This window comes from Notolepis coatsorum, assembly GCF_963971535.1.
Source record: "Notolepis coatsorum genome assembly, chromosome: 12".
Taxonomy (NCBI): domain Eukaryota; kingdom Metazoa; phylum Chordata; class Actinopteri; order Aulopiformes; family Paralepididae; genus Notolepis; species Notolepis coatsorum.
In genome coordinates this window covers 37,136,414-37,154,628 of record NC_140176.1, presented here as the reverse complement: position 1 = coordinate 37,154,628, position 18,215 = coordinate 37,136,414, and the positions used below count along the sequence as shown (strand labels likewise).

Here is an 18,215-nt window from a genome sequence, read left to right as displayed (position 1 = left end):
GCCCCTGAAGAGACAGTGATCTCTCTCTCTCTCTCTCTCTCTCTCTCCTCTCTCTCTCTCTCTCTCTCTCTCTCTCTCTCTCCTCATCTCTCTCTCTCTCTCTCACACACACAGCAGGACCAAATGTATTTCCCTCAGTATCAGGGAGTCTCTCTCTCTCCCCTCCTCCCCCCCTCTCTCCCCCCCCCCCTCTCTCTCTCTCTCTCTCTCTCTCTCTCTCTCTCTCTCCTCTCTCTCTCCTCCTCTCTCCTCTCTCTCTCTCTCTCTCACACACAGCAGGACCAAATTATTTCCCTCAGTATCAGGGAGTCTCTCTCTCCCCTCCTCCCCCCTCTCCCCCCCCCCTCCCCCCCCCCCCTCTCTCTCTCTCTCTCTCTCTCTCTCTCTCTCTCTCTCTCTCTCTCTCTCTCTCTCTCTCTCTCACACACAGCAGGACCAAATTATTTCCCTCAGTATCAGGGAGTCTCTCTCTCTCTCCCCTCCTCCCCCCCCCCCCCCCCTCTCTCTCTCTCTCTCTCTCTCTCTCTCTCTCTCTCTCTCTCACACACAGCAGGACCTAATGTATTTCCCCTCAGTATCAGGGAGTCTCTCAGGGCAGCTTAGGGGAGATTTGTCCAGACACATTCGGTCAACAGCCCTGTCTGAAGCCACCCTATTCATTAGCCCTGTCTTCCATTCATCAGAAGGTCCACTAATCCAACCAAAACCTATTAAGTGACTGTCCAGCACACCGGAAGTGAAGGCTGACAAGTTTGCATTGAAATCAGCTTGTTTTGCACAAGCTCTCCTCACTATATAGGAGTGTATGTTAATAGGATCTGGATGAGCAGTTTGCCTGCACGGCCAATGCAACCGAGTATAGGAGTGGGTGATATTTTATTCAGCATTTCTTTCAATATCACATATATGTACCTTGCGTATTCTGCACCTTTAAAAGTTTACTTTACTCTCACTCATAGTATATATTCAGATTAAAATTCTTTATTGCCTATATTTATTGTAACATATAATATATGACCCGGGAGGGTCATCAAGGAGAAGCCGCCTATTCTCAGTCCTTGCCCCACAATGGTGGAACGAACTGCCCACCACAGTTAGGACAGCCGAAACCCGTCCAATCTTTCACCGTCGACTAAAGACGCACTTCTGTGGAGTTCACGTCAGTGAATCAATGAGTCTAAAACAAGCAATACTTAAATGTATAAAAGTAGCAGAAAGGAAAGTGTAGAGATGATTGAGACATGACATGCAATTAGCTTATGCAATTAAGACATGCAATGAGCTTATTCTAAAGCCCCGGGGAGAGTTGATTGATTGATTGAAAACTTTATTAACAGATTGCAGAATGGGTACAATACAGTACAGCTCAATACACACAATTATTAAGGGGATGCAGACCAGAGAAAGACTTTCGTCTTGTTTACATCAGGGTCCCCCATTTTCAATTCATCATAACATATATGACATACACGACAGATAGACAGTACTGCTACATTTATGACATACTCGATTTACAAATACAGTACTGTTTGTGATACAAAAATAGTCTAAAAAAGAGAGTATATACATTTGACGGCAGTGATCTCTCTCTCTCTCTCTCTCTCTCTCTGGTAAATGTACAGTTTCTTCCCCTTCGGATGTAAATTTTTTCTTCTGATCTCTTTTTCTCACACAGTACTGTATATTTGTATGCAGGGCTTGACATTAACACCTGACCATCGGCCAAATGCTGGTAGAATTCGGCTGTGGCCGGTAACTCTGTCATTCTACCGGCCACAGTGGCCGGTGACTTTTTTTCTATGAAAAAAAACATTGTAGTCTACAAAAGGCATCAGCAATAATTAAGTCAATCCAAGTGATACTACATAATACTACAACTCCCACAACAATTCGGAAAAGTGCATTACCGGCCAGATCCTGGTAGTGGTGCTGTCTCGAGAATGGAGTACTCCTTGTTTTCAGACCAGGTGTAAATTTTTTTCATTCAGGCCTACTTTTTCTGTTAGCGTGAATCTATGCCTTCATCAGATCGCATGGAATACCTTTTGCGACGCCGAATTTAGTATGCAGTAAAGGAATATAGCATCAGCCAATGGACATATCGATCTACCAGATGGTGATCAATAACTGGGAAATCCTTTTTGGGATCCAACCGGCCACAGGTAAGAACGATTTCATGCTGATCAGGCCTTGTTAGCATAGCCAACCAGCCGATGAATGAATGAAAACTTTATTTAACAGATTGCAGAATGGGTACAATACAGTACGGCTCAATACACACAATTGTTAAGGGGATGCAGACCAGAGAAAGACGTTTGTCTTGTTTACATCAGGATCCCCCATTTTCTATTTATAGTGACATTTATGACATACACAACATACATGACATCATGACATCATGACACATCAGTGTATGATGCTACAATAACGAATGCCGTTATTGGTCATCAATAATCAGAAACAACGTCCCCCGCCCCCCCCCCCCTTTCATGCATTCATGGTGGAACATGATACCGATCATATGCATTTTGATTTTAAACCTATTCATCATCACACTATAAAATGGGAACGTATTGATGAAAAAATTATTTAGTGTGGTGATTTTTGGCTGGTGAAAATGCTGAGGGTGGCTAGTGACTTTGGAAAACCACTAGCCACAGTGGCTAGTGAGCCAAAAAGTTAATGTCAAGCCCTGTTTGTATGTCTTGTATGTCACATGGTTGAAAATGCAGGACCCTGATGTAAACAAGACAAAAGTATTTTTCTGGTCTGCTTCCTCTTAGCAGTTGTTTGTACTGAGCCGTACTGTATTGTTTGTACCCATTCTGCAATCTGTTAATAAATTGTTCAATCAATCAATCAATCAATCAATCAATTCTTCAACCATTATCTGAAATGAATTTTTTTTATAAAAAAATATAACCCTAACTAACCTTACTGTCATGCACTTGTCCTAATATACTAATCTACACTGTGGCATGCACTCAACACTTTGATGAACATTGTTACTCAGCTGATAGAGTTGTGCCCTTCTTATAAGTCGCTTTGGATAAAAGCGTCAGCTAAATGACTAAATGTAAATGTAAATGTAATATAACTGATAGGGTATACAGACCCCCCTCCTCCATGCTGCTATGACGCCTGAATTTCCCCAAGAAGATCAATAAAGGAATATTATTTTATATCATGATATCTAATACAGTATCAAATTGAAACTATATTTTTCTAATTACATTTTAGAATACTTCAGACATTTTGTGAGAAAACTGCTGAGAAAATTGCATTGACCTGTCACAATTCGTAATATTAACACAAACACCACACTATGATAACAGAGAAAGACAGGTGTGATATTGCATAATGCATTGCTTAGCATGCTGATAAGAGACTTGGATATGTTTTCAGGTATGAGCGTGTTTCAGGACAGCATTGTCATTATGACAACTCGAGTATGTTCTCACAGCCAATCAGAAACCAGAATAATTTACAACAGGTGATAATTGCTACTCAAAGTTCCTTGATTGAAGTCAGCCATTTTTTTGTTTTCTTCTACGCACAAGATGGCAAAGATTCATTACAAACAGTACCTTTGGTAAGACTAAAGTAGGCTTTACAACGACAAGTAGGCCTATATTGCAGATCTGGACTGCAACAGCTGTAGATGAGTGGGCTAATTAGCTGCTTGATAGACCTATTTTCTGGACCAGTAGGCCTATCATCGGCCCACTATATTGTGTAGACCTGATAACTAATACGCATCTGTAATTGGCAATTTGCAGAGTTTATTCGGTTCACCTATGTAATCTATGATTTTCTATCTATCTAAGACTTTCACACTAAAATCACATTTCATGATAGGTTACCCAACCATATGCGTTGTACTGTATTGTTTGTACCCATTCTGCAATCTTAAGTTTTCAATCAATCAATAACCTATGATACATTCGGCTTAAGATTCTAAAATAAATCACTAAACTTTAGCTAGCCCTATTTTTCTTTTGAGTCAACTCAGTTTTGGGTTGAGGAATATTTTGAAACTTTTTTCAACGACTTTTTGAAATTGATTTATTTTTGAAAATGTTTCTCAACGGGAAAAAAGGTTGCTCCAATTTAAGGTGCGAATGTCTCCCGAACAGCGACACTTAACAGCCTGTAATTTATGGGAAAGCTAGGAATTGGTGTTGAATAGCCCCTGTATTTCCTCACATGCAAAGCAGCATATGGGGAGGAACGTCGTCAGCTCGCCCAGTGGAGACCCATCTTTATACAACTTGTTTTCACTGTCTTGCTGGGAAGCAAGGGTTCGGACATTAACACTACATTAACTGGAACAAAAGCGACAGCCATTCCCGAAACTTATTATTCTCTCGCAGTGAATGAACCCGAGCCGTCCCCACTGTGCGCCCTCGGAGCGCTTTGTGTCTCTTGTGCTTTTATTTTGAATACGAATATCTGTCCTAATTATAAAGGCACCACGCAGGCTGCTGCTATTTATCCCAAAACACAAGCATGTTTAAATTCGATCAGCTATTATATTTCGGCCTTTTTTTGTATTTTATTTTATTTTATTTTTTATTTTTTAAACATAACATAAAATTAGACACACAAGCATTAACGGTAAACATCCAATGTAAATCACCATTTGAATAAATATAAATTTAGTTTACGAGATATATATTTCGGCCTTGTTGTATTTGTTTTCTGATTTGAATAGCTCGTTAGTTGAGGCCTAGATGTTTTAACCAATAAAATAAGTTGTCCTAATTCCTTTTTATAGATAAATAAATGCATATAAATAATCTCAATGGGCTAAAATTATTCAACCCCAAAGCATGTGGTGCCTACATTTAAGTACTGTATTTCAAGCAATAGCCTAACAAGCCATATAGGCTTGTTAATCTCCCCATGATCGTTTATTCGCAATGTATATTGCTAACCATAAATTGTTGATTGCAGGGAAGCCTCATCCAAAATTATTCTTTTATATCTCCCTTGTATATGTACCAACCCATCCCCCACGAGTTATAGCCTGCTGTACTTTCACATCAGCCTGGGGAACTTTAATGTGGGTCTTTGGACAGTGATGTGACTTTAGCAAACCAGTCAAATGTCTTTGTAGACTATAATATGCAAATGAGCAGTGGTACGACGCTATTGTCTGTCCCTACAACTCAAGTCCTGCACCTTCCATATAATATAACGTCATCAATAGTTTCTTATTAATCGCTGTAGCAATTGGTATAAATGGGATGCGGCGAACTGCTGTGTCTCACATTCCACGAGCATTTGTGGGGCACTCACTCGTACAATCTAGTAGGTATCGTTGTTTCCACACCGCAAAGTCGTCTTTTTGCGTTAAGTGTGGTGTTGTGTTGATACACTCTCAGGGGTTATTTACAGGTTTACTGTCTTTCTCACACACCGAGAAACTCCCCCCCCCCCCCCCCAGGGCGATCAGTCTTTCTGTCCACAGATAGCGCACCATTCTCTCCTCGATTACGCAGCGGGATTTACATGAAACTGTTAATTGTTTGCTCTTCAAATAGAGTCGGCCTGGAGCCAGCAGTCTGCCACAAGTTAAGGACCGACTCCTTCCCTCCCCCTCCTCCTCCTCGCTCTCCCTCCCGGCTGACCCGGCATCAACATGACAAAGCACTGGGACGAGCAGAGCCTCTTGGCACCACCCGCTCATCCCTACCTGGGAGCCCGTCACCACCAGCAGCACCACGACCATCACCTTGACGCCAGCAGGAATGCTCACCACAGCTACTTTCCGAGCAGCATAGCGCGGCCGGGGTATCCAGCTCAACACTGGCCGTATCACTCTCCGACCCAGGTCCAGGTGCCAGTCCGCCCGCCGCCGCCTCGCCGGCTGGAGAAGCCCGCTGCCCCCAAACACTTAGCCACCGGGACTACGACGCATATGGATAAAGCGATACCGTCTGTCAACCCGGGACCGACCGGGCCGTCCTCCTGTCCGATTCCGACGCCTCGACTCGGCAAGGATGCTGTGTCGTTGAAGGAAGAAGCGGCCACCGGCCCGGACTCATCACGGGACCGGGACCGGGAGAAGAGCGGTGGGAGGAAGAAGAACTACCAGCGGTACCCGAAACCGCCGTACTCTTACCTCGCCATGATCGCCATGGTCATCCAGAACTCCCCGGAGAAGAAACTGACATTATCGGAGGTAAAGTGAATTGATTTGGGCCCAACATTTTCAATGAGTTACATTTGGATCATGGCGTTTTACACAAGTTTTGTTTTATTTGTCACTTCACATATATGGTACATGTACATTACAGTGAAATGCTTGGTTCTGTATGAGCCCCTGAGAGTGTGCTTCATACAGTAAAAAAGAATAAAGAAACAAACGCTATACAAAATATAAACTAAAGTACAACCTGAAGTACAAAATGCAACATTTTTTAAATGCAAAAATGAGGTAGGGATGTAGTGCAAATCTTAGTAATACATAGAATAAAAAAACTATATATATATATATATATATGGTGTGTTTCAAGTGAATGTTAAAGGTGAGTGTTTTACCCACAGACCAGGGTAACGTTGACGTGCCAAAGACTCAGTATGCCCAGTATTCGACTTGCGTAAAACTTCTACTGAATTCTAAAATATCGGTGGCATTTGTCGTTCAGACATGAAAAGCAAACCAGAGCCAGTTAATTTCTACATTGTCAATTAAAGCATCATGCATGAAACGCTTCCGTGACGGGTCTCAAGTGACGAAGTGACACTAAACAGCAGCCTCTTGGCGACACTCGAGTGACTGCCAGGCACCATCCGTGCCATTCTTGGGTTTGTTTTGATAAGGCTGTTTGCCGCAGTGAAACCAGACCCTGATCTACATCAGTGAGCCGATAAGATAGCAGGGGATTGTACTCTAAAAATTCACCTCCCAAAAGGCCTATACTGGTTGTCAATATTGGGATCTTTTCTCATTTAAAGGAATGTGACGAGTTGGTGTGGCTGACCTATAGTTCTATATTTCACTAGTGGTATTTACATGTGATGTTATTTACTGTATGTCGCTGACGGCTGCATTGAATTATTAAATGTACTGCCGTTGATACATTTTTACAACAAATAAAAAATGTATGCAACTCATTTGTATGGCATAGGTGTACTGGAATATGCATTTAGTTGTCCAGATGTACAGAATACCAAATGATTGTTGGGAAAGGTAATACAAATTTTCAGGTGATGAAGTAAGTCATGCTTAGTTGTTCTGTCGATTTGGTCTTAGTCAGTCCATTATTTGTTTTCGTGCTGAATGAGTTATTTCCTAAAAAGACAGCACTAAATCAAAAAGCACCTTCTGCATGATTGCACGTGAGAAACACGATTTCACCCATTTAAAATCAACTGATCGATTAGTCGACAGAGTCGATCGTTAAAATTAAAAGATTAAGATTAATGGACTTGAAGTCTTTATTCGTAATACACATTGCAATATAGTCATTTTTGGGGGGGTCGCAGATGAAATTAGTTGACTGGAATTTCGCTTAGCTAAAACTGCTATGCTTTTATTTTCCAGATCCTGAAGGAGATCAGCACTCTCTTCCCGTTCTTCAAGGGCAACTACAAGGGCTGGAGGGACTCTGTGAGGCACAACCTCTCATCCTACGACTGCTTTGTCAAGGTTTGTGTTTTAACACCCTGTCTGTTATAAGTTATACCTATAGGGATTCACAGAGGGCAGACAATCGGTATCGTCCGTGTTGTAACCTGCACCCCCCCAACGATACCACTTTTCGATATAGCACATTTCAAACAATTGGTATCAGCCGGTATGGGTACAAAAAATGTATACTGATATTGGTGAAAGCCTAAAAAAAACATATCCACGCATCCCTATTTATTAGGGATGGGTACCGAATTCGGTACTTTTGAGGTACCGAACCGAAACACATCGGTACTACCGAGTATCGAGTTTTTTTTTTTTTTACTTTTTTCTTTTCATGTCAACGTTCACACGCACAATATATGCTTACCTAGGATTTGACTTGATTCAACAACAAAGCAGTCGGAGCAATGACAAGCCGAAAACTGTCGAAATTGTAGTTATTTGAAGTTTGGATTTTTTTTTTACGACTGAGGTAGGTTAATAAAATGTCTTGAGACTAAAGTACCGAAAAAAGGTACCGTTGGGTACCGGTATCGATTCACAGGTACCAGTATCGGTTCAAATGTGAAAGGTACCCATCCCTACTATTTATGCCAACTGTCATTAACTGTCTCCAGTCCGCAACCTAAAATTCATGCTAATTACTTGTTTATTTAGGGTGTATGCGTGCAAATGTATGTATTGACTTAAGTAGAGCAGGTATGAAACTCGGGCCAGTCCAGTCTGACTGGTCTGTGGCACCCGGTACTGTATACTAACCTGTTTACCCTCGTCTGTCTCCAGGTGTTGAAGGACCCAGGCAAGCCCCAAGGCAAGGGCAACTTCTGGGCCGTGGAGGTGAGCCGCGTGCCCCTGGAGCTCCTCAAGAGGCAGAACACAGCCGTGTCGCGGCAGGATGAGACGGTCTTCGCCCAGGACCTGGCGCCCTACATTCTGCACGGCGGACACGGCCACAAGCCGGACACAGTGCCTCCCCCCGTCGCGGTTGCCTCCCTGCCCCCGAGACACATCTCCTCCCTGCCCGCCGAGGACCCGTACCGTCCCAAGCTGGACTCGTCCTTCGCTATCGACTCCCTGCTGCACAGCCTGCGGCCGCCCAGTGCCGCCAGCGAGGCGGAGAGGGCCGCCCGGGACTGTTGGGGTGTCGTGGAGTACCCCCGGCCCTCCCCTCCGCCGCGGCCCCGCTACACCTCCTCCGCCCGCAGCGCCTCGGCCAGCTCCGCCAGCCCGGCCTCCTCCTCGTCTGACGAGGACTGGAGGGCGGTGTCGCAGGCCGGGAAACGCTTTCCCCCGGACGGCGAGGCGGGCCCAAGGGGGTACGAGGACTGCCGGCCCCCGCTCCACAAGTCAGCCCGGCGGGGTCCCAGTGCGGCCCCCTGGGAGCTCCCCACCTCCTACGCCAAATACACGCCACCCAACGCCGTGGCCCCGCCCAGCATGCGGTTCAACGGGGGGCCGCTGTTGCCGCTGCACGGCGGACTGCCCATCTACAGCTACGGGGGGTCTCCCGTGGCCCCCGGCCACTTCGTGGGCCACGCCTACTGGCCCCTCCTCCCCGGCGGGAGAGTCGCCATCCAGCCCCCTCCCCTCATCATGGACCTGGACAGTATGCTGCAGTCTGTGCCGCCCAATAAGAGCGTGTTCGACGTCCTGGGGGCGGCCAATCAGACTCTGTCGCACCACCAGCCCCCAAGTCAGTACGCCAGGTACCCCCAGTACTGACCGCGCTGGTCGTCAAAGATCTGCAAAGACGGCGAATGTCTTCTGCGGTCGTACTACTGACTCGTGATTCCTACCTCAAAACAAGATATTGACCATCAAAACTCACAAAAGGATACGTAGCTAACTATCCAGCGGAAATACTTGTTTTTCAAGACGATGCACGTTTAACGTAACTTCTTGTCAAGTCATGTGTTACATTGTTTGAAGACATTGAAGACATCTACCTCAGATGACTATACAACCACTAATAATCTACCTCAGTCTGCGATGGAGTCAAACATGTCTTTTAATACAGGGACTTTGCACTGCCAGTGTTATTTGCACTATTTTGATATTAATGAGTTTTCACCACTTTTTGTTTTTGAGAATAATATTTTAAAATGCTGCCTTGCTACCTCGACAACTGAATGTTAATGTTGGATGTGTGGATTTCCCACCCCTGAGAAAATTTCGTTTTTCTTCCCCCCCCCCCCTCCCCTTTTTTTTCTTCCTGCCCCCCCCCTGTCTTGTTTTTATGGTTGTGTTTTTTAAAAAGCTTGTACAGTATTTTGAAGTGAATGGAAACTGCACACAAAGCCAGGTTGCAGAGTATTGAATGAATGTTGTGGTGCCTCACAGGGTATGAAATAAAATGCAGTTTATTTTTAAACTACTGGTCTTTGGTCAGTATTGTATGTATTTATAGGAATTGGAGCTGAATGAACGGGAAAGAGACGGGTGTTTCTTTTCCTTTTTTATGTCTGTACACATTGGAGTCTTGAGTTGGAGTTCAGGTTAAAGACTATACGTTCACACTGCAGGCAAAAGTGGCCTGAATCAGATTTTTTTGTGTGACTTTGATCTTTTTCTTTGTGAACACACACCACATGGAATCTAATCTTTTCGATTTATACCACTTTCATATGTCAGATCTTTTGCAATATGACCTCAGTCTGAACAGTCATGCGACTTTTATGTCACTAGATTGACATTTGTCACAATTTCTATGTCTCATCTTCTTCATTTGCACATGTGGGTCAGTTCAGGAGCGTGACCGGTTCACACCGGAATCTGATATTGGCCATAAATCAGAATTGAGCACTAAAGCTTGTATTGTGAACGTAGCCTAAGTCTCCATGAAACTACGTGAAGGATGAGTTTTGCTTCTCCCGATCCATTTCTGAATGGCTAGTCAGGCACGACTTTAAGGGGAACACCACCCAAATTAAGAATTCCAATATGTTATTTCCATGGTCTAGGAAAGTTCAATCAATAGAACCCAGAGAAGTAAGAATCAAACTTGTGATTCTGGAGTATAAGTATAAAGTCTATTTCCATGGTCTAGGAAAGTTCAATCAATAGAACCCAGAGAAGTAAGAATCAAACTTGTGATTCTGGAGTACAGGTATAAATTCTGGAGCTGCTCCACTGATTATGAATGGGAGGCTGATTTTGTGGACCCACAGAATCTTGGGTTTTTATACCTTATCATAGCTTTATTCTATGGTGGTGATTTCACTACAGAAACAGAAAATGTATTTCAAACCTTTATTTAAACTCGAAAGGAATCTGAGGTTTCCCTCATTTACAGTCAATGTCGAGTCGAGTGTACATGCAGAAATGAGCAAAAAAAGCACATCAAATCATAACGATGAGGTGAAGAGCAAGGATAAAGTAAATTAAAATATGTATAACTTACAGCTACTCACAGTTTGAGTAGCAACACCAGGGGTCGCAAGGAGCCCCATGGGTTTAAGACCCTTTCTGACTATATCATCAATTATCTTGCCACAGGAAATTTAACCCATAAATAGACGTTATCTTTTTCTAACAGTCTTTTGATCCACAGCCCATAACCACTACACCGAGGTTTCAAGACACTATACACACACACACAGTGACACACACACACACACACACACAGCTGATTTACATCAACATGTCCAGCAGCCGTTAGCCTCCTGCTGGTTCTACGGCAGTGGCCGCTATCTCTCTATCAGTTGTCTATGCATGCCTGCACCCCACCCCCCTCATCGTTCTGATGGAAGAGCAGGGCAACCCCTTCAAGAAGTTCCCCTGCCCCCAACACACACACACACACACACCCCAGCTGTGTCCTAATCTCTCAAACATTTTCTGTAACTAAACCATTAATATGAAGGCTTGGTGGGAAAGTCCTTTTTATAATAATAATAATTAAACTCGGGTAGGGCAGTACAGATTAGTATTTGCCTGATGTGGCATCAGTTTGAGACGATGCATTTTAATGCTAAGTGTGAACAGGGCCAGTGATTCATTTTAAGTGAATCGGCAGCCAGAGTGGTGCATGCATAGCATCATTGGACGCGACGGGGCCCCCAGCTGTGGCTTTCATTAGCAACTGAACTGTAAGCCCCTGACCGTCCTCCACACATCAACCCTCACAGCCTAGTACAACCTCTGCTCCTCTGGCTCTGTGTATAACTCTTACTTCACAGTAACCCTCACAGCCTACAACCTCTGCTCCTCTGGCTCTGTGTATAACTCTTACTTCACAGCAACCCTCACAGCCTACAACCTCTGCTCCTCTGGCTCTGTGTATAACTCTTACTTCACATCAACCCTCACAGCCTACAACCTCTGCTCCTCTGGCTCTGTGTATAACTCTTACCTCACTCTTACCAATCAAACCCCCCACCCTGACCGCCTGGGGCCTGTCACTCAGAATGTCCAGGATCCAGGCACTCATGGCGGAGCTCAAGACCCAGATCGATCAGCTTGTCAACCAGTCTGGTGGGGACTATTGTGAGTCACAACTCACAGCCTACAACCTCTGCTCCTCTTACACATCAACTCTGGTCTTGTCCCAACCTACACACATTCTGGTCTGCTATATTTGATTACTCAAAAGCTTTTAACATGCAGTGGAAACACTGCCCCTTAGTGGCCATTCTGGGCTATTTCGACGATGCTATTCTGGCAGTGAAAAGGGCCTGTGTTTTTGGGTGCTGTATTGGCTAAAAAGCTCATTTTGCGACTCTGGGAGTCTGATGCAGTACCTTCATTTGAAATGTGGATGAGAGAGCTGGGTGAGACCCTCTACTTAGAGAGACGTATAAAAAAATGCAGGAAGGAGAAAGGTGTTGGATTACTTAAAGTGTCTGAGGGGCGATGAAGATGGTATATAAATTCACAGTGTCATTTTTGTAACATTAATGGCTGAATGTATATTCTCTGTTTTGTTTTGGCTTCTTCTATTGTTGGAGTCTTTTGGTCTCTTCCTCTTTTCCAGCAAGAATTTATCTTATTTAGTTATCCTGTTCATTTTTAAGTATAAATCCACCAAATGATAGAATGTTTGTTTTATGCCGCTGTAAAACTGTCTTTGAAGAAAAACAAATAAGATTGCTTGTATGCATCAATATGAAATGTATCCAAAATCCCCTGCAATAAAAATATTTATTAAAAAAGAAAAAAAGAAAAAATGAACTAATACCAGTGTTTTTTGCACCCCTCTGTCAGTCATTCGTATTTATTATACTTATACTGTATATACGGTCACCTCTCAGATTATATTTATCATACGAATACTGTACAGTATATACTGTCACCTCTCAGATTATATGTATTATACGAATACTGTGTACAGTATATACTGTTACCTCTCAGATTATATTTATTGTACTAATCTTGCTCCACAGAGCCTCTCTCAACACCTCTTCCTGGACCTCTCTCAACACCTCTTCCTGGACCTCTCTCAACTCCTCTTCCTGGACCTCTCAACTCCTCTTCCTGGACCTCTCAACTCCTCTTCCTGGACCTCTCAACTCCTCTTCCTCGACCTCTCAACTGGTCTTCCTGGACCTCTCAACTCCTCTTCCTAGACCTCTCAACTCATCTTCCTGGACCTCTCTCAACTCCTCTTCCTGGACCTCTCAACTCCTCTTCCTGGACCTCTCAACTCCTCTTCCTGGACCTCTCAACTCCTCTTCCTGGACCTCTCAACTCCTCTTCCTGGACCTCTCAACTCCTCTTCCTCGACCTCTCAACTGGTCTTCCTGGACCTCTCAACTCCTCTTCCTAGACCTCTCAACTCCTCTTCCTGGATCTCTCAACTGGTCTTCCTGGACCTCTCAACTGCTCTTCCTGGACCTCTCTCAACTGCTCTTCCTGGACCTCTCAACTCTTCCTGGACCTCTCTCAACTCCTCTTCCTGGACCTCTCTCAACTCCTCTTCCTGGACCTCTCAACTCTTCCTGGACCTCTCTCAACTGGTCTTCCTGGACCTCTCTCAACCGGGCCAGTCTTTCCTTAAATCTTTGTGTTACAAGGCGATCCCTCTCCTCCTCTTTACAGCCCATTGCCAGAAAGAAACTTGTCCTCCATCTGGTCCTTCGTCCGTTTCCTCCTCTTCTGCTCGGGTCCGAGTCCTGGACTGCAACACACTCGGGGCGCCCTTTTCGACATTGCCACTGGCCTGAGTGGAGTGTGGGTTGCCTATTTGCCACTGTGTGTGGAACTATGTTGGCCTTTTATGCCTATTGCCACTATTGTGTGGACTATATAGATTGTGTTGCCTTATTGCCACTACCTGAGTGGACTTCAAGTTCTTGGATTGTATTGTGTTATATTATTGCTGGGTGGTTCCCAGTGCCAACCTTTGGCTCGTTGGCTGGTGTCCTATGACACTCTTGATACTTGTTTGTTTAGTGTTTTACCTTTGTTTAGTGTTTGTCTTATCATATTCCTGTTTGTCCTCCCATACCCTTTTCCCTTGTGTTAAATATTGTTGTGGGTTTTATTCCCCTTATTATTTAATAAATACATTTACTTTGGAAAACGTCTGTCTTATTGCACTTCCTGGACGGGGGGGCCTTCACAACGACCCGTTCCAGGTATTTGTATTATTATTAGACCTTTGTTTGTGACATACTCATTTATATATTTTATACCCAGTTTAATCACCTGTACATTGTATATTACTATTGCACTTTACTGTTACATTTGCACTCTGGTTGGATGCCAAACTCGTTGTACTGTACTTGTGCTGTATAATGACAATACATTTGAATATAAACTAAAGTCTACAAGAATAGCGCTGCACTACCTACTCAGGCCCAGAAACAGGGACAACACATGTGAAATGAAATGATTACCTTTGAAAGCCTTTCCTTTGGAAATGAAAAAACAAACAAACAAACACATTCCCATTATAGAGATGTTTTATTCGGCTGGCCTTTTAAAAACACTTCCATGTACACGTACTAGTCCCTGAACTACACATAGCAGTTATGCAATGAAGCTGTGGAAGAAATTCAGTTCTTCTAAACGCAGTATACCTCTGACACCCGTCACCGTCAAGCTCACCAGTGTCTTTCACACTTACTTTTGTAGTGTCATAATGTAAAAAAGAAAAAGAAAAGAAGCTTGCGTAAGTACATGTCGAGTCACACAACATTTACGGTTACACATTATTTTTTTTGGTTAGCACCATCGCACTGCATTTCCTGAGTGAATGCAAGGAAACTATAAAAGAAGGAAGAGTCATCACGTCACCATGTAGCGCATGGACGCACATTGGTGCCAAGTGTGGAAACTTCAGTTTATTTATGTAATTTAAGCAGGTTATTACCTCGGATGTCAGAATCATCAGCAATTTGTTGCCTTGTTAACGTTTGATATATTGGTTGATGTATATTTCCTCAGATAGCTTGTATATTTTGAATGTAAAAATATTACACATGTAAAAACAAATCTATATTTTTCTGTTTAGGTATACATGCGGCCATATAGTGCATTATACTTGTACTGGGTATCCCAAAGACACATATGATCGTAATGCTATAATGTTTTTGGAAAGCGCTGGTTGTGAAATATCGCCCCTGGTGCAGTGGTGGAAGAAGTAGCAACAATAATTTTTTCTCAAAAGTAAAAATACCCTACTAGCTTAGTACTTTGAGTGAAAAGTCCCCCATTGAAAATTAAACTTGAGTAAAAGTAAAAATACCTTGTTGGCTTAGTCCTCCATTAAAAAGTCTACTTGAGTAAAAGTAGGAATACCTTGTTAGCTTATTACTCTGTTAAAAAGTGAAAACGTCCTCCAGTGAAAATTACACTTGAATAAAAGTATTAAAACGTTACTTGACAGTTAATATATTCAAGTATCAAAAGTAAAAGTACTTTTTCACACTTCATATTTTGGGACAAAGAAGCATTCCATCTTGGATGAATCAACCACTGTTAACAGGGTTTGGTGGTCCAGTTCTGGTTGTGTTAACAGGGTTTGGTGGTCCAGTTCTGGTTGCATAGACGACTCCCTCTTAAAGTTGTTTGGATCAAAGTTAAAAAGTACATTGTTTTTTATGAATTGTCTTATGAGTCGTCTTATGTGGAAAACCCTTTTACTAATAGTAACCTGGAGTACAATGTAAAAAAAACACACCAGAATTTGAGTAAAAAAATAAGAGACGTTGTTACTTTCCACCCGGCACAGCCCTGGTTGAATGACCTCCTTGTTTCTCTGGTCTCTCTTGCTTCTCTCTCCGTCTAGACTCCGACTAGCCTCTCTGCATCTCAACTACTGAATAACACAAGATACGTTTCAAACTAAGGCCTGTTAAAAACTACAAAAATAGAATAATAAAAAAAGGTTTTAGTCTCCCCCCCCCCCCAAATCCTCCTGTGGATAATATTGATGAAGAGAGATGAAGAGAAGTATAGATTGACATCATTTTAAACAATTCACAAATTCTTTAAGGTTTGTTCTAGGGATGTCCGATATTATCGGCCGACCGATATTATCGGCCGATATCGGCAGTAAAATGTGATATCGGAAAATATCGGTATCAATTTTTTTTTTATTTTTACATTTATTTAACCTTTATTTACCCAGGCAAGCAAGTAAGAACCAATTCTTATTTTATTTATTGTCAAAAGTATGCATGTTGGTTTAATTCAACAACAAGAGATATGTAATGTTAATTTTTACTTTTTTAATTATCATATTTTGCACAGATAATGCTTACATTTAGAAAGCCTTTTGAATGCATCCAGTGAAATTATTAATTACCTGAAATTATTCAGTTTTTTTGGGGGGAAACCCTGCATATATCGGTATCGGTTGATATCGGTATCGGTATCGGTATCGAAATTAAGAGTTGGACAATATCGGAATATCGGTATCGGTAAAAAAGCCAATATCGAGCATCCCTAGTTTGTTCCCTTTAACTGGTTCCTCATCGCTTACAGCGTAATAACTATACTGATTTTAACCCTTTGGTTGTTTTTTGGATGGTTTTTTCCCATGTTTCTTTCTTATTTTTAGAATTCTACCACTCTACTGTAGCCATTGTGTTCTCGAATTCTAATCGCATTACGTGAGATTGTAAATCTGAGGGTTAACCCTTTCACTACTACACTACAAAGGGTTAACCCTTTCACTACCACTACAGAAGGTTAACCTTTCACTACCACACTACAGAAGGTTAACCTTTTACTACTTGCAGTGAAAGGGTTAATGGCATACACATTTCCCCCTCAATAATCTCTCCATCTTTGGCAAATTGCATCAACACATCTCTCTCTCTCTCTCTCTCTCTCTCTCTCTCTCTCTCTCTCTCTCTCTCTCTCTCTCTTTCATCACACAGACTCCTCAAACTCCCCTTTCTCAACCGCCTTCTCCTCTGCTGGCTTGCCTCTCATCTTTCCCTCCCCCTCTTTCTCTCTTTCTCTCTCTGTTGCCTCTCACACACCCTCCTGGGTCATTCTGTACTCAAACACGCTGCCTCTCTCTGGGAAGGTCTCGTTCAAACGCCTGCGTTTGGTGTCCGGTCTCCCATAGGCCACTTCGCTGCCGTATCCCCCTCCGCCGGGGGTGTAGAGGCAGAACATGTCCTGTAGGGGGAGACGGAGAGAGAGGAGGGGAAGGTGGGGTCAGCTACATAGTCACAAAGGTATAGCAAAGAGGTTAGATTACAGGAGGACGGAGATCAGCCGGGAGAATTAATGGCGTCATTCATGTCGTTGACAAAACTGTCATGTGTGTCATGTCGATAACTTAAATATAGGGTACATTTCAATATTGTAAATAAAATATCTTCTCATTTTGATGTCAAGACTAGACAAATAGCTAGGCTAGCTTACCCTCATTGTCTATAAATTGTCAAAAAAGGTTAAATACGTCATCAATATGCACCCAAAATATAACAGAAATCCCTTCTAAAAAAGATCTGCTGAATGACATTCCGAGTTAGAAATGTCAATATGTTTCTAAGACCCTAAATTTAGCAAATCTGTATCTCAATCAAATAACTGTCTACTTTTACTTCTGTTGATGACAGAAGTAGAAGTTCCACGTGTTTCCTTTATGTCTCAGGTTATACTACCAAGTACGACCGCACACCAGTTGGTGCACGACACCGGGATTTCTGGAGACTCTGACTACTATCACTGAACCCTGGAACAGTCGACTCCTCGACTCCAACACCTGAAGTGGCCATTTTGGTAGCAGAGCGGCTAGTGACCATGAAGTCTAAAGTCTAAAGATGTAGTGGAGTAATGGTGTCCTGAGCAGGGAATGACACACTCGCTCTGTTGTTATTCCAGCTCCTCTGTTCTCTCTTCTTCAGCGAGGCCTGGCGGTGGAGCCCCCCCCCCCCCCCCCCCGCCCCCCCGGAGCACAGGAGTTGAACTTGTTTTTCAACAGGTTTGACCAGATGAGCCCCTCCCTCCCCCTCAGCACCCGTTCCTGCTCAACATCAGCAAGACCAAGGAGCTGGTGGTGGACTGCCAGAGAGTCTCATGGCCAGTACAGAGAGCTTCTATCCCCAGGCCATCAGGATGCTCAATGACTCCATGTAACAACCCATCATCTACACTCATTGCACACACATCC

At 43.2% G+C, this 18,215-nt stretch overlaps 2 protein-coding genes across 3 annotated transcripts in view; one reads left to right on the top strand and one right to left on the bottom strand.

Moving 5' to 3' along the window:
• The window catches only part of oplah (5-oxoprolinase, ATP-hydrolysing), a 95,548-nt gene that overhangs the window by 3,119 nt on the left and 74,214 nt on the right, over positions 1-18,215 (bottom strand). Inside the window, exon 28 of one of the 2 annotated variants that reach the window (XM_084326498.1) lies at positions 16,843-17,215. The exons of the other annotated variant lie outside the window; for it this stretch is intronic. Coding sequence (XP_084182624.1) covers positions 17,066-17,215 — 150 coding nt within the window. The 3' untranslated portion in view covers positions 16,843-17,065. Of the gene's footprint in view, positions 1-16,842; positions 17,216-18,215 lie in introns of those variants that run through there. 2 annotated transcript variants of the gene reach the window in all.
• Positions 5,645-9,364, top strand: LOC311238562 (forkhead box protein H1-like; the record flags this gene model as incomplete). Its single annotated transcript, XM_084326662.1, has 3 exons — positions 5,645-6,187; positions 7,553-7,657; positions 8,426-9,364. The coding sequence occupies 3 exons, from the start codon at positions 5,645-5,647 to the stop codon at positions 9,362-9,364; spliced, it is 1,587 nt and encodes a 528-aa protein (XP_084182788.1).